The sequence below is a fragment of the Bubalus bubalis genome, chromosome 16 (assembly GCF_019923935.1).
Source record: "Bubalus bubalis isolate 160015118507 breed Murrah chromosome 16, NDDB_SH_1, whole genome shotgun sequence".
NCBI lineage: Eukaryota > Metazoa > Chordata > Mammalia > Artiodactyla > Bovidae > Bubalus > Bubalus bubalis.
The window spans coordinates 56,261,337-56,288,144 of NC_059172.1; the positions used below are offsets into that span (position 1 = coordinate 56,261,337).

The 26,808-nt window shown below is 41.4% G+C and overlaps 1 protein-coding gene and 2 non-coding genes across 12 annotated transcripts in view; 2 read left to right on the forward strand and 1 right to left on the reverse strand.

Annotated features, from left to right (window-relative positions):
- Positions 1–26,808, reverse strand: part of KMT2A (lysine methyltransferase 2A) — a 78,031-nt gene that overhangs the window by 24,264 nt on the left and 26,959 nt on the right. For 4 of the 10 annotated variants that reach the window (XM_044929674.2, XM_044929677.2, XM_044929678.2 and 1 more), the window contains 22 exons: positions 22,652–25,305; positions 21,164–21,341; positions 20,077–20,311; positions 18,501–18,565; positions 17,489–17,866; positions 17,088–17,161; positions 15,982–16,113; positions 14,731–14,844; positions 11,087–11,233; positions 10,611–10,706; positions 10,286–10,406; positions 8,616–8,738; positions 8,000–8,184; positions 5,485–5,658; positions 4,682–4,792; positions 4,309–4,382; positions 3,379–3,572; positions 2,918–3,024; positions 1,934–2,071; positions 758–916; positions 392–509; positions 194–272 (listed from right to left, as the gene is read on the reverse strand). In XM_044929674.2, the coding sequence (XP_044785609.2) occupies positions 194–272; positions 392–509; positions 758–916; positions 1,934–2,071; positions 2,918–3,024; positions 3,379–3,572; positions 4,309–4,382; positions 4,682–4,792; positions 5,485–5,658; positions 8,000–8,184; positions 8,616–8,738; positions 10,286–10,406; positions 10,611–10,706; positions 11,087–11,233; positions 14,731–14,844; positions 15,982–16,113; positions 17,088–17,161; positions 17,489–17,866; positions 18,501–18,565; positions 20,077–20,311; positions 21,164–21,341; positions 22,652–25,305 (5,656 nt within the window). The remainder of the gene's footprint in view (positions 1–193; positions 273–391; positions 510–757; positions 917–1,933; positions 2,072–2,917; positions 3,025–3,378; positions 3,573–4,308; positions 4,383–4,681; positions 4,793–5,484; positions 5,659–7,999; positions 8,185–8,615; positions 8,739–10,285; positions 10,407–10,610; positions 10,707–11,086; positions 11,234–14,730; positions 14,845–15,981; positions 16,114–17,087; positions 17,162–17,488; positions 17,867–18,500; positions 18,566–20,076; positions 20,312–21,163; positions 21,342–22,651; positions 25,306–26,808) is intronic. The other 6 variants (XM_044929676.2, XM_025266800.3, XM_044929682.2 and 3 more) reach the window with 4 other exon arrangements.
- LOC112579747 lies at positions 3,897–4,022 on the forward strand. The gene has a single exon (XR_003104083.1). It is a non-coding gene; the product is annotated as a small nucleolar RNA SNORA61 (small nucleolar RNA).
- On the forward strand, positions 9,471–9,604 carry LOC112579791. Its single transcript, XR_003104120.1, has one exon. It is a non-coding gene; the product is annotated as a small nucleolar RNA SNORA70 (small nucleolar RNA).

The window sequence follows — 26,808 nt, forward strand, 5'->3', positions numbered from 1 at the left end:
TCTTTCCTTCTACAATTGGATCTAGCTGACATAAAACGATACCTGAATCTCAATCTATACGATGTTGCAAAGAAAAAAAAAAGCAATTACTTAAAAGCTGCTAACAAGTATGGCTCTACATCAGATGACCCACTCACTGCCTCAGGGCGTTCATGTGGTAGGGCTGCTGTCTTCTCTCCACAGAGTTACTTACTGATATCCAATAGGAAAGAGCTTATCCTCACAGTCAGAGAGATCATTCAGAATCCCTAAGCAGTCAATTGTCATGGAGCCTGAGTAAGGAAAGAAGAACTGATTAGAGGTGACTATGAGAAGGCCCACTTTGTAACTGAAGACTTAAGTACCTCAGTGACACAGCCAGCCTCCCCGACAACCAAGACCCATGTCCTACCAATCATCATGTGGATATTTTCTGGTTCTAATCCATTGAGAAACTTCCTTCTCAAGCTGATTCCTTCAAAGTCCACAAACACTCTTCTAAAAACTTCAAATCCATTCTCAGGAACCACCTTAAATGAAAGGCCAGGGTAGGTGTTAGGCTCTCCCTTTATACACTATTCTCAGGATATTGACTCAGCGGGAAAGACAAGGCGTATCTCTAAATCACTCTTCTGTTTCACTAGCAGGGCCTTTAATAATTCTCCGAAGAGGAAGTGATTCTAGGAGCACCTAGTAGGAAGGTGTAATACAGCTCACCACCTTGCTATTAATATCTTCAGCCTTTTCCCAGAGAACTCAAAAAGCAACTAAAGCTCACCTCGCCTTTGATCAAATCCCGATGTCGTTGGCAATACACTTTTTTATCATCCAGAAACACACAGTTCTTGGCTCGGGAACACATGAAGTGATAGTTGCTGGTGCAGGATGTAAGGCAGCAACCCACAGTGGCTCCTGGCTTTTGGCAGAATTCACATCTCTAACAATCCAGAAAGAACAGAGTCTGAGTCAGACTTTCAGATGTTTTAGCCATTCTCCATCTTCTCTACAGAGTCACCCCATTCTGGGTTTCCCACAGTTCATTTTGTTATTGTAATCTGCTGAATTACAGAGAAGTGATATGAGCCATAAAGCCTCCTCTACAAATCCTTTCTTTCCCACAGCCCATGGGGCCTAGAATGATTAAATTTAAATATGATGATTTGCTTTAGAACTTGGATCAAAACAGGTTTTTCTAAGATGCACAACTGATTCAGAGAAAACAAAACTTTGAACATCATTGTTAAAAACATTATCTTGGAAGAAAGCTATTATATCCAAAAGAACTCAGTTCTAGAACAATTACACTAGTCAGAAACATAGTGGTTCTTAATTAGTAGGCTTAATTGATGAATTTATATGATGCAAAGATTTTCTTCAGCCAGGCTGTGTGTTGCCACCTCATTCTGTCACAGTCACAATCTGGGCTCCTCTCCAGGGAAGACTTTTGCTTTGTGCCCTCCACACATTTTACTTATGTTTCTTATGCATGTGCTATTTTTGTTGCTTTCTGATAATCCTTCATTTTCTCCCCTCCTTCAAAACACAGCTTTAAAAATTCTACTCCTTCATGGCCTTTTCTGCTTACTCTCAGCTGCTACTAATCATTTTCCACAGCCCCTCTTTGTATATGTGCTTTGCGGGTTTATCCTAAGAAGCCTCAGAGTGCTGATTCAACTGGAACCTTTGAGGTCATTTTGTCTAAACCACTTAAATGAATACCTTTCCTGAGCATCTGAATTCTCTCTCTAAGCAGATAAGACCATTTCCTATTTCTTTTGCACCCCTCCTCCAAGGGTCAGAATAGCAATCTGCCTACAATGCACACCAATATTTGCTGCTGGCTAAAGCATTCTGAAGAAACCAAGAGAAACATCAGCGAGGCAGCACTGAGCCTCAGAAAGAACATCTGGAAACTGAGAGGGAGTCCCCGTGACGTTCACCCACAAGTTCTTACCAGCTGCTTGCCCCTGATCACAGCCATATGCACATTCTTTAGTGATCCATCATCGTCTTCAAACACTTCTGCTGACCACAAAGCGCAATTTACATGTGTCCATTCATTCTGGCCAATGTAAAGCAAACGGCCAGCATCCTATGAAACAAAGAGATTTCCTTTTTTCTTTAAAGAACGTAACATCAAATAGGGTTTTCCTTGGTATTGGCTTTACCTGAGTCAGGAAAACTTCAGTAAATCAATTCAAATTCTTTAACTCATGGGTGCAAACAAAAATCACAATTCAACGTTTCTTTCCTTTCACTTTTCAACTCTTTACCTTTTCCATAGACTGGAAATATTTTATAAACATAAAGAATTTAAAAATAAGCAATGTGTTAAGTTTATAGAAGTGCCCACTGACTTCTTTAAAACCGTTTTTCAAAGCCAATTCTCTCAGCTTGCATTAAAAATGTTTTTTAAAAAAATTATAAGCTTACTATGTGCCAGGCAGGCCCTACAAAAGGCTTTACATACATTATTTCCTTTAATCTTCATAACCATTCTGAGGTAAGAATTACTATCCTTATTTAAAAAATGAAACTGAGGGTCAGAGGTTAAGCTCCTTGCCAAGGTCAACAAGTAGGCGGCCAAGCACAGAAGTGAATCCAGGCAATCTGTCAGAACTAGGAATCTTAACCACATTGCTAACTACATTAGACACAGCTATTTAATGTGGAACTTCTATTTTATTGAGTCTCATAAAAGTCTTTTTTCAGAAACTGCCTATAGACGTTTATGAGAAATCAGCATATTAATATAAGGTAAGTCATCTTTTAAATCAACTGAATCAGTTATAGAAAAAAATCCCAAGTACCACAAACTAAGTGACAAATATTCATTTTATTCATTAAATAAAAAGTCTAAACTGGGCACCAAGTTTAGACAGAACAGTTCATCATGGGTTAGTCTATTGAGCACCACTCAGGGCACCAAGGCACTTACATTAGCACTGTCGTCACCGTACGTCAAACACAGCGCACACTGCCTATTGTCTTCTATGCCTGGGGGTGGGTTCAGTTCCGGGCTGTCTTCTCGACTCCTATCAGTACCTTGGAACCCAAAAGACATCCAGTTAAAACTGTTAACTCCATGTCTGATTACCAGTAAAAAAGAAAACAATATAGCTTAAATAGTCTATAGCCTATGAAACACTTTCAAAGTAATGCTATCTTACGATCTGCTTTCTGTTACATTGTAACAGAAATGAATACAATGAATACATTGTAACACAAATTGATACTTGTATCCATTCTTTGGTAACATTCCAAGTGAAACAAAAATGATTTTATTACCTTTAAGGATCACCTGAAAGTTTTCCAGTATGGAATTACATTAAATTTAGATTCACAAAGTCAATCATTTGCACTTAGAAATGGATAATATGTCTTCATTTGGTGTCTTACTCAAAATTGGTGGTGTAGGAGGATGCAGAGGAGTTGGTGAGTCTGGTTCTCCAGGCCCTTTAGGTTTGGGAGCTGGAATGATTTTCTTCATTAAAGGAGGCTGCTCAGTGTGGCTGTTTTCCTCTCGCTCCTGCCACTGAGCATAATTATGGTCAAGTGAAGGTGGAAGCACTGCGTTTGGTAACATCCCACTGCTGGAAACAATCGATTCAACAAGTATTTATTGAACTCCTACAAGATACCCAAAACTGAACAAAACAGTCAAATTCTTGATTTCATCAGGTCTTGAGACTGTGCAGTATATAAGAACAAATCACAGAATTTGGAAACTGCCTACACAGGACTTTATTATTTTTAAAAATAAAATCCTGATGTATTGTGACTCTTGGTTAAACTTCTAGAAAAAAATGATAACCCTGAAAATCAAAAGGATTTACTGGAATAAATAAAAATTTAAGGTTAAATATGGAGAATCAGAAACCGCTGAGAGCATCATTTGAAGTAAATAAAATAGAACGACCCTCCAGTTCCCTTTCCCATCAGATCTAAACCCTGGTCTTGGTGGTCGTAAGAGGAGGAACAGTAGTACTGAAACTGTGCTCGCGGTGTGTGCTATGTAGCATGTGGGCTAGTTTCAGACAAGGTTGAAAAAAAAAAGAACGTAGTTAGCCCAATTACTAGGATATATATATAGGACATGTACTGTACATATGCCATACGTTCCCTAAAACATAACAAATACATAAAGAATAAAAGGGCAACAGATTACAATAAACAGTAAATGTTGTCTCTAAACCAGCAATAAAAAGGCATTCAACTGACTAATCTTCAATAATAAAACCGAGTCTAAAATAAAACCTCAATCTAAAAATTTAAGAAAACTCAGATTTCTGATGAGGAGAAAAAAAATTAATAACTGAATTTACTCACTTGCTTGATACTTTATTTGGCTCCCAAAACCTGGACTTTTTGACACTGAACCATGGAAAAACACGTTCCATTTGCTAACAGAGAAATAAACAAAATATAAGCATGTGACCATTCATTTGGAAAGCACATAAAAACTAACAACTTCACACCAGCTTCTTTGTCAATGTAAGGATGATTTCAGGCCACACCAAGAGAAAGTCCATCCTCTCTGGGACCTCACCCATCTCCTCCCAAAAAATCAGAGGAACTAATTAAACCAAAATAATTTATACACATGGCAAAGCAAAACACAGACAAGAACAAGTCTGTTCTTTTCCTGGGGTAACAACTCACAGATTAAGTATCAAAGACATGAACTATTAATATCATTCACCCGAATAAAGAAGGACTTGACCATGCTGTTGGCTTTTTTAATCTCTGGCTGCCCTCCATCTGAATTAATGGCTGCTTGAATGATCTTCACGATATCGTCGCTGAACTCCAACTGTATACAAAAACAAAGTATTAATTATTCATAGAATAGTATGCTCTCAAAATCACTTCCTTTTCCCTCCTAACTCATCCAGCAAAGAGACCCAACAGAAAACGGACACCCTAATATAATATGGTATCATTTCTCTTTAGTGGAGGCCTCTGGGATTTAGTTCATAGTTAACTTGCAGCAATCAGGAGATGCCAGACTAATAAGGCAAGAATGCAAAAAAGTTAGCTGTATAATGGTAAGTTATCCACACTGGGCCATGATTTTTCACTTAGACTGAAATGAATAAACAAATGAACGACGGATATGAGACAACAGGCAATCATTTCCTACACATTCTTCAAACCATAAAATTAAAAGACTTCTATCTTCAAATAAACATCCAATGTAAAAAGACACATTATTCAGGTGTATCTCACAAGAGGCAAACCTGTTACCTTCACATTAGCATTTCTGCATAAACAGTGTCAATATAAAAATAACTTTAAAAGAACTCAGATGAAAGTCAAATAAAAAGACAATACCCTCTCTATCATAACCCATCTTCCAAAACACAGAACTAAAACAACACACGTATTTTTATTTTTTAATGCTAATAAATTGTCTTTTAGTGCTAACATCCAGCCTCACCCCTAGAAAGACTCAGGAAGCTAAACTGGCACTGGAAATTTGGGTAGTTTGCTGTATAGACATACCACAGATGTGTAGTTCCCTTGGTCCATTTTCCTCTTGACTCCTTCCAGATCTAAAGGCTGTTGATCTTCCTGTTTGCTGACCTCAGTGAGCACTGGTGGATCAGGTCCTTCTGGGGAGCTACGAGAAGGTATCGTCTCCTCTGTCTCAGGATTTAAGTCCGGAGGTTTGGCAGCCTGTTGTCAGGAAATATGTTTATTTTATCTAACACTGAAAATGAGGTATACCCATGGAAATTCTATTTAAAAAATGAATAGAGACTGGAAAAGCAAAGACATCACTTTGCTGACAAAGGTCCGTATAGTCAAAGCTACAGTTTTTCCAGTATTCATGTACGGATCTGAGAGGTGAACCATAAAGAAGGCCGAGCACCAAAGAATTGATGCTTTCGATTTGTGGTGCTGGGTAAGACTCTTGAGAGTCCCTCAGACAGCAAGGAGATCAAACCAGTCAATCCTAAAGGAATCAACACTGAATACTGATTGGAAGGACTGACGCTGAAGCTCAAATACTTTGGCCACCTGATGTGAAGAGTTGACTCATCAGAAAAGACCCTGACGCTGGGAGATTGAAGGCCAAAGGAGAAGGGGGTGGCAGAGGGCAAGATGGTTAGATAGCATCCACTGACTCAATGGACATGAATTTGAGCAAACTCCAGGAGACAGTGAAGGACAGAGAAGCCTGGCGTGCTGCAGTCCATGGGGTGGCAAAGAGTCAGACACTACTTAGCAGCTGAACACCAGCTGGATGATACATATTATAAAAACCCAAAGAACTTGAAAATAATCAGAGATTTCTCAAACAATAGAAAAGGAAAGTTAAAATGAGCCAGCTATCTAATAGCTTGGCTAGCTAACTTAGGAGCTTTGCTTGGTAACTCCCAACCTAGTATGAAGAAACAGAAACCATCTAATTGCTTTTGAGTAAGACAGCAACTAATTTCCTATTTAAAAAATAGACTTTATTAAAAGATAAAGCATGATTTCCCTGGTGGCTTGGTGGTGAAGAATCCACCTGCCAATACAGGAGACACGGGTTCAATCCATGGACTGGGAAGATCCTACATGCCACGGAGCAACTAAGCCTATGCACAACTATTGAGCCTGCGTTTTAGAATGGAAAGCCACAACTACTGAGCCCACGTGCTGCAGCTACTGAAACCTGCGTGTCTAGAGCCCGTGCTCCACCGTAAGAGAAGCCACTTCAATGAGAAGCCTGTGCACCACAACTACAGAGCAGCCCGTTTGCTAAATCACAGAAAAGCCCATGAAGCAGTAAAGACCCAGCAGAGCCAACAATAAATAAATACATAAAATTATTTTTAAAAAAGAGAGAGCAGCGGCTTAGCTCTGAGTTAAAGTTAGCTTTGTGGTTCTTCCAACATTATACCTGTATTCCCAATGACAAATTTATGTATAATTCATGACTTGAATGGACAAAACATACTGATTTTCAAATTGTGTCCTGAGGAGACCTAGAACTGTCCTGGAGCCAAAGGGCCTCTGGTCCCACTACCACCCTCGTAGATCAGGCCACCACCCTGCTCCCTCTAACCTAAAGCACTACACCTGCTTCCCAACCATGGCTCCCACCTCTAGGCTCAGTCCTCGCCAATCTTCTGTCTCACTCAAGTCATTGTTACAGGGTTGTTTTTCCCTCCTCTAAAAAGCAACCTAGACAGCACATTAAAAAGCAGAGACATTACTTTGCCAACAAAGGTCCATCTAGTCAAAGCTATGGTTTTTCCAGTAGTTATGTATGGATGTAAGAGTTGGACTATAAAGAAAGCTGACCACCGAAGAAATGATGCTTTTGAACTGTGGTGTTGGAGAAGACTCTTGAGAGTCCCTTGGACTGCAAGGAGATCCAACCAGTCCATCCCAAAGGAAATCAGTCCTGAATATTCATTGGAAGGACTGATGCTGAAGCTGAAACTCCAATACTCTGGCCACCTGATGCGAAGAACTGACTGATCTGAAAAGACCCTGATGCTGGGCAAGATTGAAGGCAGGAGAAGGGAGCAACAGAGGATGAGATGGTTGGATGGCATCACCGACTCAGTGGACACGAGTTTGAGTAAACTCCAGGAGTTGGCGATGGACGAGGAGGCCTGGCATGCTGCAGTCTATGGTGTCATGACTGAGCAACTTAATTGAACTGAACTGAACTGAACTGAAAAAGTAACTCTCATCAGGTTACTCTTTTGAGTGAAGTCCTTCATGGACTCCCCGTAGCCTTCAGAATACAAAGTTCAGATTTCGTATTACAACAACAAGACTTTTGAAAGAGACATGGCCCTTTCCTTCTTTTTACCCCAGAGAAGCATTTTACTCTTGGTGCTCAAGTTTTTCTTACTGGCCTAAGGCCAAAACAAGGAACTCTACAAATCTAAATGAAGAATGAAACAAAAGAAAACAAATTAAGAAGCACACAGGCACAACAACCAACACATTCCACGATGAGGTCAAAGCAACCAAAGAGCAAGTTCTCAGGGTACAGAACGACACCTGGGCCTACCTGTCGGTAGCGCAGCAGGTGGCTGGTGGTCCGAGAGTTCAACAAGGCTGTCAGTACTTGCTTCAGCGAGATCTGGAGCTCTTTTTCAAGGGCCAGTCGCCACTCCGCAGGGTGCCGCTCTGTGCAGTTCACACACGTGTAGGCTACACTCTCCGGCAGATTAGACAGAATCTCATACATCTCATCTGGTGAGACAAAAACCTACTGTGACAAGGTGCTCTCAGAGTGGAAGAGGGGTAAAAGAGGAAGTTATTCCACTGAACTTAACATCAGGCTGTATGTTAGAAACGTTATTAAGTCTCTCACACCCCCTAAGAACTCCTATGTACTGATCTCCAAAGACACAGTATTACCACTAACTCAGGATTCAGCTACTGGAGAGCCAATAGGTTATGGTATCCATAAAGGACAACATTTAAGTATTTTAAAGAACGTGTTCAAGGTAAATGAACACAATGTAATACAATGATCTTATTTTAGAGACCAAAAAATAAACTTAAAAAGACTTCAAGTAACAGCACTCCTGCAATGTTAAGCGATGTTATGTTTATAGTACTTTGGGGCTACTAGTGCAGTGTACCAAGAAAGAAGGAAATTGTAATAAAAAGACTCCAACCTTCTGTACCTGAAAGATTCTCACATTTGGAATGGACCCATCGATCACATTTCCCACACTGCATCATCTTACTCTCATAGTCATCATCATCATAACACTTATCACAGAGAGGGCAGAAGTTTCCTGAAAGCAAAGCAAAGTTTTCAGCAGGGCTTTGGTTCACACACCAATGCCTCTAATGCCCTTGACTAACATATGGCCAATCTGATCTAAAATGTAAGCCACCACAGTCTGCTTCTGAAACTACTTACAAATGCCAGCCTGCATCTACCATGAAATGTTCACACATGTGTAATGTGTCAGGATTATTCTGAGCTCACAGAATATTCCACTAATTCTCTTCTTTAGACCCATTTTTAAAGGTCACAAGGTAGCCTTTTATAGATAACATAATAGAAAAAGAATGGAAGACAGAACTTTCTCTCTTAAACATTCCAAAGAAACGTTTAAATTTTTTAAAAAAGAGAAGGTAATGGGAGTAAAAGACGCACTTAATTTATACTTCTCCCTTATTCCTAGTGCTTTTACATTAGAGTTTAGAGCAGTGTTTCCTAAAATTCAGAAAAGTATACAATCTTCATCAGTTTGTTTTATCTGTGTATCACCTATTATTTTTACTTAATATACAATGTTGATTTGCTTAATTTAAGTAACTTCAACAGTGAACTTTATATCATTATTATCCTAAGTCAGTTTAATGTATTGGCTATAATCGTTTTCTAACACAACTGTTAAAATCCTGGACTCAGTATCACCTAAAATCATTTCTGAAACAATCAAATGTATATTTACCTCACTTTGGGAAGTAATGCTTTAGAGCATTTCTTTGTGGTGAGTTACTATAAACAGTCCCTTTTGCAGCCAATTAAGCAGACTGTGCTCTTCTCCCATGGGGGCCCAGTGTGCGATGGCTGCACACAGCAGCCTCCTTGGTGGTATAGGCAGTCTGTTACCTGTACAGGTTGCCCTAAAGGATCTTAGAGACAGCCCTTTCCAGTGGACATTCATGACTAGCATGTTGTTCCCAATCCATGCTCCAGACAACTGTATCAGGAGCCTCTGGAGAGCCCCAAGGCACGGTGCCCAGGGTCCACATTGGCCAATTATAATGTCCATCTGCACCAAGCTGCAGAACAAGAAGCCTGTGATTGAGGCCCTCTGCAGGGCCAAGTTCAAGTACCCTGGCTGCCAAAAGAGCCACATCTCTAAGAAGCAGGGATTTATTAAGTGTTACAGGGATGAATTTGAAAGCATGGTTTCAAATGTTTTTCTGTTTCTCGACTGAATGGCTCTTCTTCCTCAAAAGTAGCTTATCCCAGATGGCTGTGGTGGGGGTGGGTCAAATACATCCCTAATTGTGGCCCCTTGGATAAGTGGCGAGTCTTGCATGCATGACAGCCTTGGTGGTGTCCCATCCTTACTCATGCCCACCAGTAAATCCAACTTTCCTGTCAAAAAAAAAAACTCCTTAATTCACACCCCGAAAGATAAGAAAACCTTTCTAGTTGCTACAATTCCGTGTGTCAAGAAAAGAGCAAGACCAGAAACTCAGGAAATGTGTCTAAATGGCATCCTTGACAAGAATGGTCCTTCCACTGCAGTGTCCACTTCGCCTCCCAAACGCTAAGAACAACCTCTAAAAGTTGACTAAGCTAGCTTTTCTGAGTTACCTTTAGCAAAGAGTTTGGCACAATCATGGCACAGTGAGAAATCGTGAGACCACTGTGCATCCCACCCTTTGCCAGGAGTCGTGGATCCACAGCTCTTGCAGCGAACACACTTGGTACAGATCTGGAAGAGATGGAAAGTCAATTGGAACTTCTTATTTTTAATATCTCTTATTTCAGAAGATCTTAAAAAAATCCATTTCCAGAGTTGACTTCTCGACTGGAACGGCTCCTCTTCCGTCAAGCAGGATATTCGTCTTATAACATGTGCAAGCCCAACAGCCCAGCCCCAAGACAATTCTTGAAAGTTCACATTATGTGTACTCACCCAAACCTTCTTTTTCTTTGTGGGTTTGGTGGGGTAATTTGGTCCCAGGCACTCAGGGTGATAGCTGTTTCGGCACTTGTTACACTCCAGCAGCTGCTGTAGGAAAATAAGAGCAAAACGGTGGATGTCATCTCACCTCCAGTGAACACCTGCCACTTAGTACCCCATTTCATACTTCTCAGGTAAATCCAGCACACCACTGTAACAGTTTAAACTTCCTCATAAATTACTCTCAAGGCATAGGGATTTATTTCCTGCCAAAGGTACTCAGTGATAAACATTCTGATGAAGCAGGTTTGAGGATTTTATCAAATATCACATTTTCTGCTATATTGATGGCAAATGATTACAATGGGTTAAATAGTCAAACCAGACTAAGCCAAGAGAGAAAAAATATAGACACAAAATTCTAAATTAAAAGGCAGAAATGGAGAGAGAGAGTAATACGCTAAGTGACTCCATCACCAGCTTTGTACCTTTGCAGCCTGATGCTGCCTCCCACAGACATGACAGAACTTGCAGCGGCGACAACACCAGTTTTCCAGCTGGTCCTCCAGAGGGCGCTCGTTCTCCTCCAGACAAAACTTGTGGAAGGGCTCACAACAGACTTGGCAATACACAAACTAGGGTAAGACAGGAGCACAGAGGTTATCAAATACCATGCAGAAATATCAACCAAATCCTACCTGCTTATCTTGACCTTTACAAGTCCAGTAGTATATACTTTTTATTCAATATGTTCACTAAGCAGTGATTATGTTAAAAAAAAGCAGAATACTGGGAACTGCAGGAGTTTCCGAGGACTAAAGCAGTAATAATAAAATTATAAAATAACCAAGTGGGGACTTCCCCGGCGGTCCAGAGGCTAAGACTCTGCACTTGCAAGGCAGGGGGCCCAGGTTCGATCCGTGGTCAGGGAACTAGATCCCACGTGCCACAACTAAGAGTTCACGTACCACGGCTAAAAAATCCTGCACGCTGTAACTAAGACCCGGTGCAGCTAAATAAATAAATACGTTTACATAAAACAGAATAATTAAATAGATATATAATCTAAAAATTTAATAGAATGTGCTAAGTATCACAAAAGAAGTTATCAATAAAGCACTAAGGCAATGTAAAAGACTGTCGTACGGGGACACAGGGAGGGTTTTAAAGGTTTTCTACAACCTTCTAAACAACTGTAAGTTCTGGTTTGTCCTTCCCATCTCTTATTTTAGAAACATGTTATTCTCATTCTGAAACAGGGATTTTCAAAAATTCAAATGAGGGTGACTCATAATTTTCTTTTGCCATAAAAGAATTAGTGGGCCAAAACTATAAAGTCTACTTAGATAACTGTAATATACCAATGTTAATTTGCTGATTTTGATAATTATACTGTGATTATATAAGAGGACATCCTTGGAAATACACCATGTAATATTTAGAGGTTTTTAAAAGGGCCTATGTCTGCAACTTACTCTTAAATTTAAGAAAAAATGTCTACATGTAAAACATATACAATTTATTTCTTATTCTGTAAAATACATATACAAAGAGAAAAGTATAAGGTAAATTAAAAATATTAATGTTTGGAGAATCCAGGTAGAGGGTATATGGAAATTCTTTGTACCACTCTTGCAGCTTTTCTGTAAATCCAAAATCATGTCAGTAGAAAAGGTTTCAGTGGTGGGAGAGTTCACCAATTACTGGTTGTGCTTTAGGAGCGCAGTGTGGGCAGTGGGCTGTTCATTTGCTAATTCAGTTTTTAGGAATCCTGTGGGACTGCTATGCACAGCTATACAATTTAAATTTGAGCAATTATACTCTGGGGAAAAAAGCAACCTGAAGTACTGGTGTTACAAAAGTAAGTTATTTCTATGGGGAGCATGTGTGTGCATGCAAAGCCTTAGATTAAGTAGGAAAAGAGATACAGTAGATGCCTGGCACTTACAGATTGAATAGTCTTAGTTTCAATGCTATCTAAAGCAACCTCAGCACTTAGAACAATATATTGTTTGTAACAGGCGCTAAGAAAATATTTCCTTAAAGAATGAATTGATGTTATTCAGTCGCTGAGTTGTGTCTGACTCTTTTGCGACCCCATGGACTGTAGCCTGCCAGGATCCTCTGTCCAGAAGGTTTTCCAAATAAGAATACTGGAGGCAGGTTGCCACTTCCTTCTGCAGGGGATCTTCCCGGAACAGGGATTAAACCTGCATCTCTTGCATTGGCAGTCAGATTCTTTACCACTGAGCCACCAGGGAAGCAAAGAATGAATGTATTGTGCTGTGCTTAGTCACTCAGTCATGTCTGACTCTTTGCAGTCCCATGGATTAGAGCCTGCCAGGCTCCTCTGTCCATGCGGATTCTCCAGGCAAGAATGCTAGAGTGAGTTGCCATGCCCTTCTCCAGGAGATATTCCCAACCCAGGGATCGAACCCAGGTCTCCTGTATTGCAGGCAGATTCCTTACCATCTGAGCCACCAGGGAAAGCCCAAAGAATGAATACCAGGCAATAATTTGTAATATTGCTAATGTATAATTTAAAATAGCAAGTGGGCAGGACTGAATCTCTTAGCCAGTGATTGTTTAACATCTGGATTACAACTTGGCTTTGGGTTTTATGACCTCAGAATGCATATGAGATAATAAGCTAAGGAGGTATTCAGGAATTGAGAATTACATGAATGAAAATATTACTCTTTCCTATTTAGAACTGTGCTATCTTTTTCTCCTTTATTGTACAGGTAGCAAATACTCATTGCAAAAACACTCAAAAAAATAAAGAAAATAATAAAAGTCGCCAATAATCCGACTACATGCTTAAGATTTTGGTGTAAATCATTCAGAATTCTTCCTATGTATATATTTCAAAAACATTTTTCCAAGCCAAAATGGGATTGTGCTTTATATACTATTTTGTGACCTGCTCTTTTAACTCAGTGCTGTGTCATGGACATCTTTCCATGTCAATATGAACCTATATTATCTTAAGGACTTCATATTTGCCATTATATGCATGTCTTATAATCATTTTAACCAAGGTGCTGCTGCTGCTAAGTCACTTCAGTCATGTCCGACTCTGTGCGACCCCACAGAACAGCAGCCCACCAGGCTCCCCCGTCCCTGGGATTCTCCAGGCAAGAACATGGAGTGGGTTGCCATTTCCTTCTCCAATGCATGAAAGTGAAAAGTGAAAGTGAAGTCGCTCAGTCGTGTCCGACTCTTAGCGACCCCATGGACTGCAGCCCACCAGGCTCCTCCGTCCATGGGATTTTACAGGCAAGAGTACTGGAGTGGAGTGCCATCGCCTTCTCTGAACCAAGGTAGCAGCCCCTTATTGATAACTTCTGGAGTTGTCTCCAATTATTCATTATCATAAATACTGAAATAAGCCCTTCTGTTTATCATATGTACATACAAATATGTATACATATAGAAACACATATATACATACCTATACGTATTTGCCGGGTTACCTAATTATATCCTCAAGATAAATGCCTGGAGTGCAAGTGCTGGGTTAGAGGGTATACCCATTTTAAAGATAAATACATATTTCCAAACAATCTTCTCAGAAAGATTCTAACTAGATTTTCAGAAACAGGAAGTCTCCATTTACACTTGATCCTTTTGATCATGTTTTAATTTACAGTGTATGGTAATAGGAAAGTTTGACATTCCCCACACACCATGTTTTTACTTCTCATTTTGTGAATTATATATATTCCTGTCTTTAGACTATTTTTTTAAACGAGGTGTTATTCCTTTTTCTTATTAATTGCTGAGAGCTCTTTACAGACAAGGTAGTTTTGCTATTCAAAACTATAAAATGACTACCAACAGCAATTCTTTTTTTAGAAAAGCATTTATCATTTGTTTGGATACCTAGAAGAAAAATCAGAACTCTATTATAGGAAATGAAACTGTTAAAACTTTCACACTCAATAACTGCTACTCTAATAAAAAGCAGACTCCTTCCTGAAATTTCTAAAAAACAAAAACATTTCAATTGCTGGTTTAAACAGGGTATAGTGCCTGCTATAAACCAACGAAACAGAATATAATGATTTGTTTCATCACAGCAAAATAATCTCTCACACTGTCTGGCACACCAAGAAGCAGGAGATCTTACCTCCACGTGGCCACTACTGGCACAGAGAAAGCAAACTACCCTGGGTGTTATAGGGACAGAGGTCAAGATTCCTAAGCCTCCCATCTCCCACACATTTTCTGCTTCACAATCCTCCTGTGGAGAGAGAGAAAGATCATTTACAAGAGCCATATGACACTACCCTACATGGAAAATAAGGATGAAAAGCAGAAAAAGAGAGAGACACCAGAACGTCAAGAATACTTCATTTCAAAGAGTTCAAAACTGCTGCTTTGAAACTATTAAATCTTAAACACAATCTCTTAAAAGGATCACCTGTTAACCACAATGCAAAAATGTACTGGGACTAGATTTCCCTTAGAGTTTGGCTGATTCAAATGATCATCATGGTTTGATAATTTCTATGTGAAACAATCACTTCCTCAGACACGGTTCTCATCAAAATGCACTTTAGAGCTCAAGATGGGCAGGGCTGTCTCCATGCCTCTGTCCTCTAGTCAGTTCACACACTGACCTGGTAACAAGTGACCAGAGCTCTTACACACTTGAACCCATCTATTAATGGCAGGTCTTCACCCACCCACACTGCCCCCGGCAAGGACCTAGAGGAGTGCGAGGGAGGCTCAAGAGGGAAGGGATATATGAATACACACAGCTGATTCACACTGTTGCACAGCAGAAACTAACACACCATTGTAAGGCAATTGTGTGTGTGTGTGTGTGTGTTAGTCACTCAGTCGTATCCGACTCTTTGTGACCCCATGTACTGTAGCCCACCAGGCTCCTCTGTCCATGGGATTTCCCCGGCAATAATACTGGAGTGGGTTGCCATTTCCTTCTCCAGCTAACATCATTTTCCTGATTTAAAGCCCACAACACTTGGACTTCCCCTGGTAGCAGGGTAGTTAAGCATGTGCCTGCCAATGAAGGGGACATGGGTTCGATCTTTGGTCCGGGAAAATTCCACATGCCACAGAGCAATGAAGCCCATGCCCCACAGATACTGAAGCCTAGATACTCCAGGGCCCATAAGTCACAACTAATGAGCCCCTGTGCCACAAACACTGAAGCCTGTGTGCCTAGAGCCTGCGCTCCACAAGAGAAGCCACCACAGTGAGAGGCCCGTGTACCACAACTAGAGAGTAGCCCCGCTCCCCGCCTAGAGAATGCCTGCATGCAGCAATAAAGACAGCCAAAAGGAAAAAAAAATTTAAAATAAGTGCATAAAGTCCATAGTACTCGATACACTCTGTGGTCACTGAACACTTTTACCTTAAAGTCCACTCTGATCCTGTGGACGCCATCTGCTGGAACTTTCTGCTTGGAGCTACTGCCATTGGAGAGAGTGCTGAGGATGTTCAAAGTGCCTGCATTTTCCTGCTTATTGACTGGAGGTGGTTTCTCCTGCGGGGACAGAAGATGGATAAAGAACAAATCCACATCCGGCTTGCCTTCACTCTCACAACAGATAACAACGCAAACAACAAACCGTACTACTACTTCTGGAAAACATGCTTCCCATTTAAGTATCCTATAGAGACAGAGAAGCAATCTTCAGTTTCCTCCCCACCCCCACTGAGGCATTTTATTGGCACGTATGTATTATATCCCTGGAAAAAACATGCCAGGATTTTCGCTCTCATGCATCTTCGTCTTGCTTCCTTGTGGTCCATGATGCCTGCTGAGGCTGTCAGTACAATGAAGCCACGCTGATGAGAAGGGAGCAGGTTATTCTGCCACTGTTCTAGATCTTGGGAGTTGCACACATCAAATCTAGAGCTGATCGCTCCACACCTGTGTAACTGCCTATGAGATTCAAGACAATTTTCCCAGCTCTGTGATCATCAGTGATTTCAAATTTGCAGCAGAACCACGCTTCATCATCACAGTTAGAAACAGACAATGACTCTGGAGCACGACTTAATAAGAGCTTGGTATTTGCCTCTCTTTTCAGCGCTGCCCATGTGCTCCAAAGCCTTGGCCTAGATGTGCATGCACACCATTATGGGGGCACAGAAAGAATCAGAAGATTGTTAAAGACCTGTCTCCACATAATAAAATAAAAATAGTGGACACAGAGAACGGTGATTGTTATAGACAAATACTGCTAAAGGAGGTTGAGGGGGGAAAAAATTGTACCAAGCAGCCTGTAATGTACACATAAGCATGTGGGGTTACGAAGAAGGGGAAAACAACCAGGGAGAGAAAAGGGAGCTAAAGCTTAAACCTGAAGTATGCTCATTTTAAGAAACTCCACTGCCATCTACATAGAAGCAAAAATGCAGTATCACTCAATCCTGTAGTTGTTCAGGACTGGGCCACCTTCCAGAACAGAACCCATGCTTGAGAAATAGCAGAGAAAACAAATCTCTCCTCACCTTTTCTTTTGGCTTTTGTTTTACAGGAATACTTGGGCGAGGAGCCACTTTTTTCTGCTTGCTTTGCTCTGGACCTAAAGGATTCAAAATAAATTGCAGTCAGATGCCACTCAACATTCAGTTAATGCTCAATAGCAGTGATGACTCTAGGACTGATGGCCCTGTGAGGAAGGGGCATTAGAAACAACAAAAACTATTTAAACTCTAGGCGTTAAAGGGGAAATGAACACAGTATCTCCAACTTAACTGGTTTTCGCTTCTATTTTTTATTATTATTTAACAGTTAGAAGAGAGCTAATTTTCCTGTACCGAAGACTTAAAAGCAGACACTTGAGGTTTCCAGATGCTGTTTAAGCCTCCAGTGTCCTGTGTTGGTTGCTCCATCTGCCGTCCTCACTCACCTGACTCTGGAGGCGGAGGTGGCTTTTTCTTGGGCTCACTGGGAGTGGTCTTGGGAACTTCTTTTCTCGGTGGTGCCATGCTGGGGGGTTGCTGGGGGATGGCTGGTGCCGGCTGGGAGACCTGCTTGCTGGACTTCCTGGAAGCAGGCGTGGCCACGTGCTTGGCCTCAGGTCCTGGGGTGGTGGTGTTCCCTTCCTCACTCTTGTCCTCCACGGATTTGCGGGGAGGAGGGTCACCGTTGCTTTTCTTAGGGGCAGGATCCTCTCTTGCCGATGGGGTAGATTTCTGACTGGAGTCTACCGAGTTCTTCACAGCGCTGCTCTCTTTGCTCTCCTTCTTTTCACTGGTCTTAGATTTCTTCTCTTTCTTTTTCACAGCTGGAGGGGGGTGCAGAAAGCAAGATTTTTTACACGAGAAAATTCTATTGCAAATATAAGTAAAAGGACTTCCCTGGCAGTCCAGTGGATAAGACTGCACTACCAGTGCAGGAGGCTTGGGTTTGATCCCTAAGATCCCACATGCCACAACTAAGCCCGCGCACTGCAACCAGAGACGTCCCCATGGTATGGGCGCTAGAATTCTCTAGCTCAAGTGCCACAATGAAGGCCCAGCATTATTTAAATAAATAACGACGATAAAAATAAATAAAATATAAGTATAGGAATGTAACAATCTTAGTCTGAGTTTCCTACAGCTAACATTGACCCTGAAAGGCTCAAGAAAGTTAATGCCAAGTTGGCAAGTCAAATCGGTATACTTTTAGTACTTTAAGGAAATGAAACATAATGTAATTTTATACGATTTTTAAAAAAATTTTTATTAAGGAAATTTTCAAACATATTCCAAGGAATAGTAAAATGAACATTCATGTACCTATCACCCAGCTTCAACAACCACCCTGGGAAAGAGCAGTTCTTGAAAAGAATCTCATGTTCTCTTTACACTAGGTGTACACAACTACATGACATTAAAGCAGGAAGCATTTTGGAAACGATCTTTTTATAACACTACCTTTTGCTTGCTTCTGAAGGTAGGCTTTGGAAGGCATCCATTGTAGATTCTGACATTTTCGCATCCTAGAATAACAAGGAATACCATAAGCAAACTTCATTTAGGAGAAGCAACTGACACAAGTGTTCAGTTGAGGGCAAGAATCAGTTAAACTTTATCCAGGGTCATTTTGGGAGTTGAAAAAAGGACTGCTCATTATTTAGATTAAATCCAAGTCTCTGAATCCTTTGATCAGCAATTTCACCTACCTCGAGAATTTAAAGGAGAAATTATCAATTTATTTTTGAAATGGGACTCAAATATCTTGCTTCCCCGTACTGACTAGCACCACATAAAACGATCAGTCATTATTTCTTGTAGTCAAATTAGTTCTGCTTTCTTATGAGATTAATATTCATAGCAATCTGAATATAAAATGGACTGAAACTACCCAACAAGTCCTTTGTCTACCACTATAATGCTACAGGGTCTGTCTTAGGGCTTGGATATATATATTTCAGTCCTCAACTTAATGAAACTCAATTTGAAGTCTAAAATTGAACTGAATCCACTGCAACGCCTATTTTAATGCAAGTTTATCTTGCTATCACGTACCTTTTTTGTTGATCTGTGAACTGTCTCACTTCTTTCCACTAATGGGACCAAGACAAGATTCTTGCTTAGGGCCAGACTACACCAAAGCCCAGAACTACCTAGTTTGTCCTAGAAACTGTCTCACCTTAAGTAAATAATGCAGCATTTTCCCCAAGTATATTTTATATAAATCATTTATGTTATTCATTCATTGAGCAAATATTTATGGATAATATCTATTCCTGGTGCCAGGTACCTGATGAGATATTCAGGCACCAAAATTTCTGTTTATGCAACCCTCTGGATCCATTTTAAACCAATTATCCCAGAGAGTAGAAAGTGCTTTTACAACTGACTAAAAAAAGAGGGAAAAGGTAGAGTAATCAAAACTTCCAGAAAATTCCCTGGCAGTCCAGTGGTTAGGACTTCCACTCTCACTGCCATGGCCCGGGTTCAGTTCCTGGTCAGGGAACGAAGTTTCTGCAAGCTGTGTACAGGGTGGGAGAGGCTTCCACAGGCATGAAAACATTCTGAGAGTTAGACAGCAGAGAGACTTATGTCACCAATATTTCCTGAATGCCATAAAGGTAATTTCAGCTGACCTAACAAATACTATGCCTAAATTTGTCAGCATTTAAGTAGTAACCCATCAGAACTGCTCGGATAAATGGCAGCTCTAGGCTCATGTGGCTAAGTTTAAAATTAAATGAAAATTTTAAGTGTCGTTCCTCAGTCACACCAAACATGTTTCAGGTGCTAACCAGCCATGTGGCTAAGGGCTACCTGATTGACCTGAGCAAATATAGAAGGTTACCAGCACTGCCCCCAAGGTTTTCTTATTTAAGCGCGACCCAAACTTTAGCACAGCACAAAGTCCAACTGTGCAACTCATTGTGCAACTCGAAGAGACTCAGCACAAGCACACCGGGTGTTGGGACGCATTTTCTCTGCGACAGGCCAGGACAGCGGCCAAGGCCAGCCCCCCGGGGGGACGTGCACTCACTTGCAGCACTGCTTCTTTATGTTGCGGCCACCAAACTTGGGCTTATCCAAGCAGTTAGTGCAAACACCACAGTCCTCAGGCACCTGGCAGCCGGGACACTGCCCGCACCGCCTAGACCGCCGTCCCTTCTTCACCGGAGGTTCCTGAGGCGCCTTGTTTCTGGTGACAGGCTTAATTGGTTTGATGGGTGGAGCAAGAGGTTCAGCATCTTCTGAGCCAGCGATCGATGACTTGTCTGTTAAAGGAATGCATCATCAGCTCTGAGGGAGTATCTGGTTCCTTCCCGTGAGCAGAGGGGAGATTCTCACAACCTACTGATGTCAGTATACACATTCAAACCTTCTTTTAACTGGAACACCAGAAATGAAATTCACTATAATAGTCATATGCAGAACTCAGAGCCTGTTTTAAGTAATTACTTAAAAGTTTCTAAATGCCTACAACTTGCAGCTTGACAACAGCAGAAATCCAAACACTGAAAACAAAATACAGTGTGACCAAAAATCAAGAATATGAACTGAAGGCTTCTGAAGACTCTAACCTCTAAATTTCATTTCAGCAGTCACTCAGAGTTTAGGTACGATATAAAACCATGAGAATATGTCTTAGGACCTCCAACCACAGAGAGCATAACTGACCACGGGCCCCAGCTGTGACACTCTGAAATCCAGGGGTACAGAGGCCACACTCACCACAGGGGCTGCTCTCGGTCTGTGATGAGTATGGCAGTGACGCTGAGGTAGGCCCTGCTCCGAGGGGACATGAGACTTCCTGACAGTCCGTGTTCTCCCTGACAGCCTTGCTGAGCTGTCTCATACTGCACAGCCTCCAGGAAGATTCTGCCAGGCCTTCCTTTCCGCTCTCCTTTACTAGGGTCAGACCTACAGAGTAGGCTGACAGCTCCCCCAGGCTTTCCTAACTCCCTCCCCATATTTCAGGCATTTCCTCTAATAAGATCTTAACCTGGTCAATCCTCCCATTGACATCTGGTTCCTGGGGGGCCCAGCCTAATATACAATGCTGTGCAGAGCCCACTGCGTACCCGCAGGATGATCAGCACACAAACCCAAGGTCATCCCCAACCTACCATCATTTCCCATGGAAGACAAAATCTTTTCTCGTTCTTCCCATGGTAAGGCACTCAAGGTGGGCATGTCATCAGGAAACACAGCTCGTTTTCGGCCAAGGGCAACAGCAGCTCTTCTGCAGACATGTTTAATCCGGGGTCCTCGCACAGAGGTCTCCGAGGAGTCACTTTCTTGACCCTGAGAGGGAGGCAAGCCCAGAACAAACAATAACAACCATCTGTGTTGAAAACAAAATTGAATGAAGCCAAGGTATAGTTGATTAACTTATTACAGTCTAGAGTCAACACATACAACTCTAGTTATCCCCAGCTGATATGCCATATCAATATATAGAAATCACCTACTTCTAAAATTGGCAGAAAAGGATTCTAATAAAAAAAAAAACAGAAATCAACTAAGCTTCTATTCCCAATTATACTACTTTAAAATTCCCCTCAAAAAAATTCAAGCTGCCAGTCTGTATTATCAAGGAGTTCAGTCTCGTTTAAATAGGGCGTATCTAACAACAGACTGTTTCTCTGATCAGCAGAGAAGTAGGGGGAAATAACTTACAAATGGAGGCATAAAAGGCCACAGCTCCAAATAGAAAGGTCTCACATTTTAGGGAGCTGCAGCTCCTATCACTAGGAGGTTAACCAAAAACATCCAAAATGTATCAGAAGTCTCATCATATTCCTGCTAGACCTCCCAAATGGCAGAATTACTAAATATAAGTGTGCCACTACGCTGAATTATATTAGAACCTAAGTTTGTGGTCATTTTAACCTTGATGCGTCAATATAAGCATGCAACTACTACATGACCATTTTAAAAAACAATCTAAAGATTGGCAGGTTTTCTCATAAAAGGCTAGACCGTGTCTAGCTCACTTTGTAAAAAAATAAAAAAGTGCTGCTCTTTACAAAGATCTGTTTGTCCTCACCTTAACTAACTGAATTGTACAGCTTTTCTGTACCACAACTTGAGGCAAAGTGTTTCTCATATGAATTCTCCAAACACCTGTTACCTACTGTTCTAGTCACTCACTACTCAGGGGAAAAGATCCCCGCCCCCCCCCCCCCCCCCCCCCGTTTTCTATAGCAAACAACAGTAAAACAATTAGACTGCAAAAATGTACCTTCAAAATTAAGTGAGATTCCATCACACCAAACCCATTAAGTACAAACAACTTGGCATTCGATGTAATATGGCCCCACACACCTTTGGGTCTTAGTTCATCATTTGCCTTCATGAAGCAGTCCAGCTATTCCCTGCTCTTCCCATATATTTTGTACTTTTCTGTCTCTATCTATACTGTTCTTCCTCTTTAAATTTTCCTCTATCATTTTCTACCTATCAAAATCCTATCTGTTCTTAAAGGACCACTGCAAATGCCACCGTCTTTTCCTGATTCCCATAATTGGATATTAACTGAAACAGCCTCAAACCTGCTCCTAGAAGGGGCTCGAGAAACTGTTGATTTTAACAGGCAAGATGGAAAAGAGTACCTGTGCTTTGGGCTGGTCAGTTTGTTTAAGACTCTTACTCTTCTCAATCTTGCAGAGCTGGGCTTTGGCCTTTTTTAGGAGGCTGGCAACCCTCTTGTCAGTCATTGGAAGCTTGTCTGCCTGAGCCAACATGGAGCCTATGGAGGAAGTGGAATGTTTAACAGTGCTAGATGAAGGAGTGGAAAGGCAGAGGGTTTTCTCCTTCTCCAGGGATGGGGTAGTTGGGCCGAGGTCCAAGTTGCTTTTTTCCAGATTTCCTCTCCCTTTCTTTATAAGTATTTTGGTTTTGACAGCTGTCGTATCCCCAAGAGTCACAGAAGCAATATCAGTCCCAGAATCGAGTGATGAAGACTTCTTCCGCCCGGTTGCTTTTTTGGCAGAAGATGAAGCGGCCACATCTTCACCAACAGCCTTCTCTTTGGAAACTCTACCCATAGGATACAAAGCCGAGCTACTCTGAATTTCTGATCCCTTTTTCCTTTTCTCTTTCTTGGACTCCCGCTTATTCTCCTTTTCTCTCTCCCGGTCTCTCTCTCTACTCTTGTCCTTCTCCACGCTCTTGTCAGCATCTCGCTCTTTGGACAGCTCCTCGGGGGCCTTGTCTTTATTTCTCCCTCGTTCACTCTGGGAGCCTGGGGTGAACCAAGGGAAGAGAGGAGTGGGACTACTGGATGAAAATGGCTCTGCTGGAGCACTAGTCTGCTTCCTTGGTCTCTGGTTTTTCTCTGCAGATTCCCCAGACTGAGTCAGGGAATGAGAAGGAAAAGTAAAAGTTGGGTTTAAGGCACTAGTGGCAAGAGGACCAACAGAAATGCTTAACGAGGAGGAGACAGAAGACGGTGGGGTGAGAGGTGACAGCTCAGAAGTGCTAAGCCTTCCACTTCTTGTCCTCATAGAGTGAGAAGGAGATCTTGGTTCAGATCGAATAGGGCTAAACACCTTTCTTTTCCTTTTCCTGTTAGATACTCCTGAAGAAGATGTGCCAGCAGAAGTTCGATTACTAGGCAGGGTTACAGACTCAAATATCCTAGAGTGAGCCTCACTCGGAGTAAACCTCGGCGCTCTCAGAAGCGGGCTCCTTTTGTGCATATCGAACCTTGTTCCGGAATGGAGAGGTGAAAACAATCGGGCTGAAGCAGCAGGACCAGACGTAGAAAACCCGGACGCGAAGCCGACATCCTCAGGAGTGAGTGGAGGGGGGCGGAAATTATCAAAGATTGGTTTGCGAATAAGACCTTCTTTGGCATACTTTGCTGAGGAAAAGTACTGTGGCTCTGACCTAGAGTGCTTTAGAGAAGTCCACCTAAACGTCGGTTCCCGCAAAATAGATTTTCGCTTCCCTTGCATGGGAGCGGCGGAAGTAGGCAAAAATGGTGATGCTAAGGGGATGGTTGGAGGCATGAGCCAAGGTGTGTGGTCAGAGATACTGGAGGCTGGCTGCAGTGGGGGCGGTGGTGTCAGCAGGGGTGGAGGGGGCGAGGAAGAGGTCTGCTGCTGGGGGGCACTTTGCAGAGTGGATAATTTTTTCGTGGTTCTGGATCCGAAACTTCTCTCCGACACCGAATACCTTCTGCTTCTCCGGTCACTACTGTCATTTTCTGGGGACTGGGAAATAGGCAGTGGCGTATGGACTTCAGGGGTATCGCTCCGCTCTTCAGGAAGGACCTGAATCTCCTCAGAGGCCTGAGAATCTGTGGAGGTATCGACACTGGGGCTACTGGATCGGGAGGAGTCTGAAGACATTTGAGAGGAGTGCTGAGATGCTGCACTTGATTTTTCAGAAGATCCACAGGATGTGGCACTGAATCTACTGTTCGGTGTAGACTCCAGTCGGGCAATTTTAATTGGAGGGTCATAATCTTCATCCTCTATGAAACGCCGAGGGGTTTTGATGATCCGCGAGGAGATGGCACTGACAACAGGCATAATGAACTGTCGGATGTTTTTGACCTGCGTCTTCACCTTTCTTCCTTGCAGCTGAGCTGCTTCTTTCTCGATTTTCTTTTGAGCCCCCTTTTTTGCCCTCTGCAAGAGCTGCTTAGCAATTGTTGCATCTGTCCTTTTAGAAGAAGGAATAATCCTAACCGGCTTAATCCTTCGAGGGCTTTGTCTGACTACTGTCTTATCTTCTTTTGTGAGTGGAGGTGTTCCTTCCTTGTCTTTCCGGACCTTCTGGGGCTTTTCCAGTTCAGAGTTAATGAGGAGACCTGAAGGGGTCTTTATCCTTTCTGTTGATGGAGGCCGTCCTCGCCGGCGTACAATCTGTACCCCCTTCCTTCCTATTTGAAGCTTCCCTGTCTTAAACTTGGACTTGAGAGGAGAGAGTTTACCTGCTCTTAATTTTTTAATCTTTGTGGCTTGCTGAAATGTAGCGGAAGGCGTGCGCTTCATTTTCTTCAGGGTATCTTCTTTGTTTCCCTTTGGTAACTCGGAAATGTCCTTTCCGTGTGTTATTTTGAGTTTTACTCCAGGGAAGGTGGGAGGTCTTCCTCTCTTCTTTTCTATACTTTTAGAATCTCTCTTCTTGATCTTATCTCCAGATTTGGTCTCTGATTTATTTAGAGGGGAGAACACAGATGGGTCTGAGAGGAGAGCTGAATTTCGGTCAGAGCCACTTCTAGGTCTCCCGCGAGGTTTTCGAGGACTAGTTTTAACTGTGTATAGAAATTAAACAATGAAGAGCATATATTTAGCTTTGCAGTTTAGGTCTTAACTAAACTGAAGATAATTTAGCAAAAGTCATTCTGTACTGAACTCTATCTGGGTTTAATCAGTCAATAAAACATCTTTATTGTGCTTAGTTTCTTTTCACCAAAAACCAGCCTCAAATAAATCAAGTAAATAACATTCTACCTAAAAGAACCCTTAACTCCTTTTTTGATTAAAAAAAACTAAGATAATCAAAGAGGTTTTCAACTGAGCAGTTAATATACAAAACTAATTTTCCCACATCTTTAGGTGAACAAGGCTTTAAAAAAATCTGTTTTAAAAAAACTGTATGACCTTTTCCATATTCTAGTCATCAAGAGTAACATTTGAGAACACATTTATAGTAAAGTCATCCCATTTTTTTCAACTCAGAATTTTGGCTTTAATAAATATGAACAAGGTGCTCTCTAATCAATAATTCACCAACTTCCATAGGCTACAATAATACACCACACCAATTTCTACAGGCTGCTCAGCTTCCTGTATTTTCAATCTGCTTTGCCAAAGTAAGTTAAGAAAGTTTCACTGAAAAGAAAAATATTCATTCATGAGACATCAGAAAAAGATCATTGAACTCAGTGGCAGGTGAACTAATCAGTGAAATGGCATGAGATATCCGTTAATCTACTCCCCTACCTATAGGTTCTTGAACCAGTCTTAAATTACAAAAAAGATTTAACTATAATTGATGTCAAGAGCAAACTGACTATTTAAATCAGATTTCTTCTATTCTAAAAAAAACGAATCTGCCAACTTTTAATCAACTCAATTTGCTATGTATTAAGAGGCTTCAGAAAACCACAGTTTTCTAAAATTCTTTTCTTTTGGGTGGGAGGGGGTGTTGCTGCGGGATCTCAGTTTCCTGACCAGGAATTGAACCCTGGTCACAGCAATGAAAGCCCAGAATCCTAACCACTAGGCCACCAGGGAACTCCCTAAAATTCTTTGTATTGTCTGTACTTTCTAAATGTATAAATAAGAGTTGCCTTGTCTGTCACATCTCTTCTCTCATGACTTTTCAATGTTTTATATGACTCAACATTCTTCTGAGGTTAAAACTTCCCCTAACAGGCACCAGAAGAGATTTATGCCATTATGATGAACATTTTAGACTATGGAACCGGCTTCGTAACAGAACAGAAATCAACAAAGGTCTGATTGTTGAGCTTTCTAAATATAAATGCTTTCCTCACCAATTAACTTGAGACTTCTCTTAACAGATTAAGGATTCACATATCTGTTCTCAGTATATACTAATTACAACAAATTACAACAAAATGGACTAGGGGACAGCAGAAAAACTGTGCTTCATTTCTTTAAAATAATAAAGTATATAGATGGGTTTTTTAAATTAAAAAAAAAAAAAAAAAAAAGACTATTCAAGATACACTGACAGCCAAGGGAAAAAAAACAAGAGGAAACCATCAAGGGTTGTGAATCAACAAATT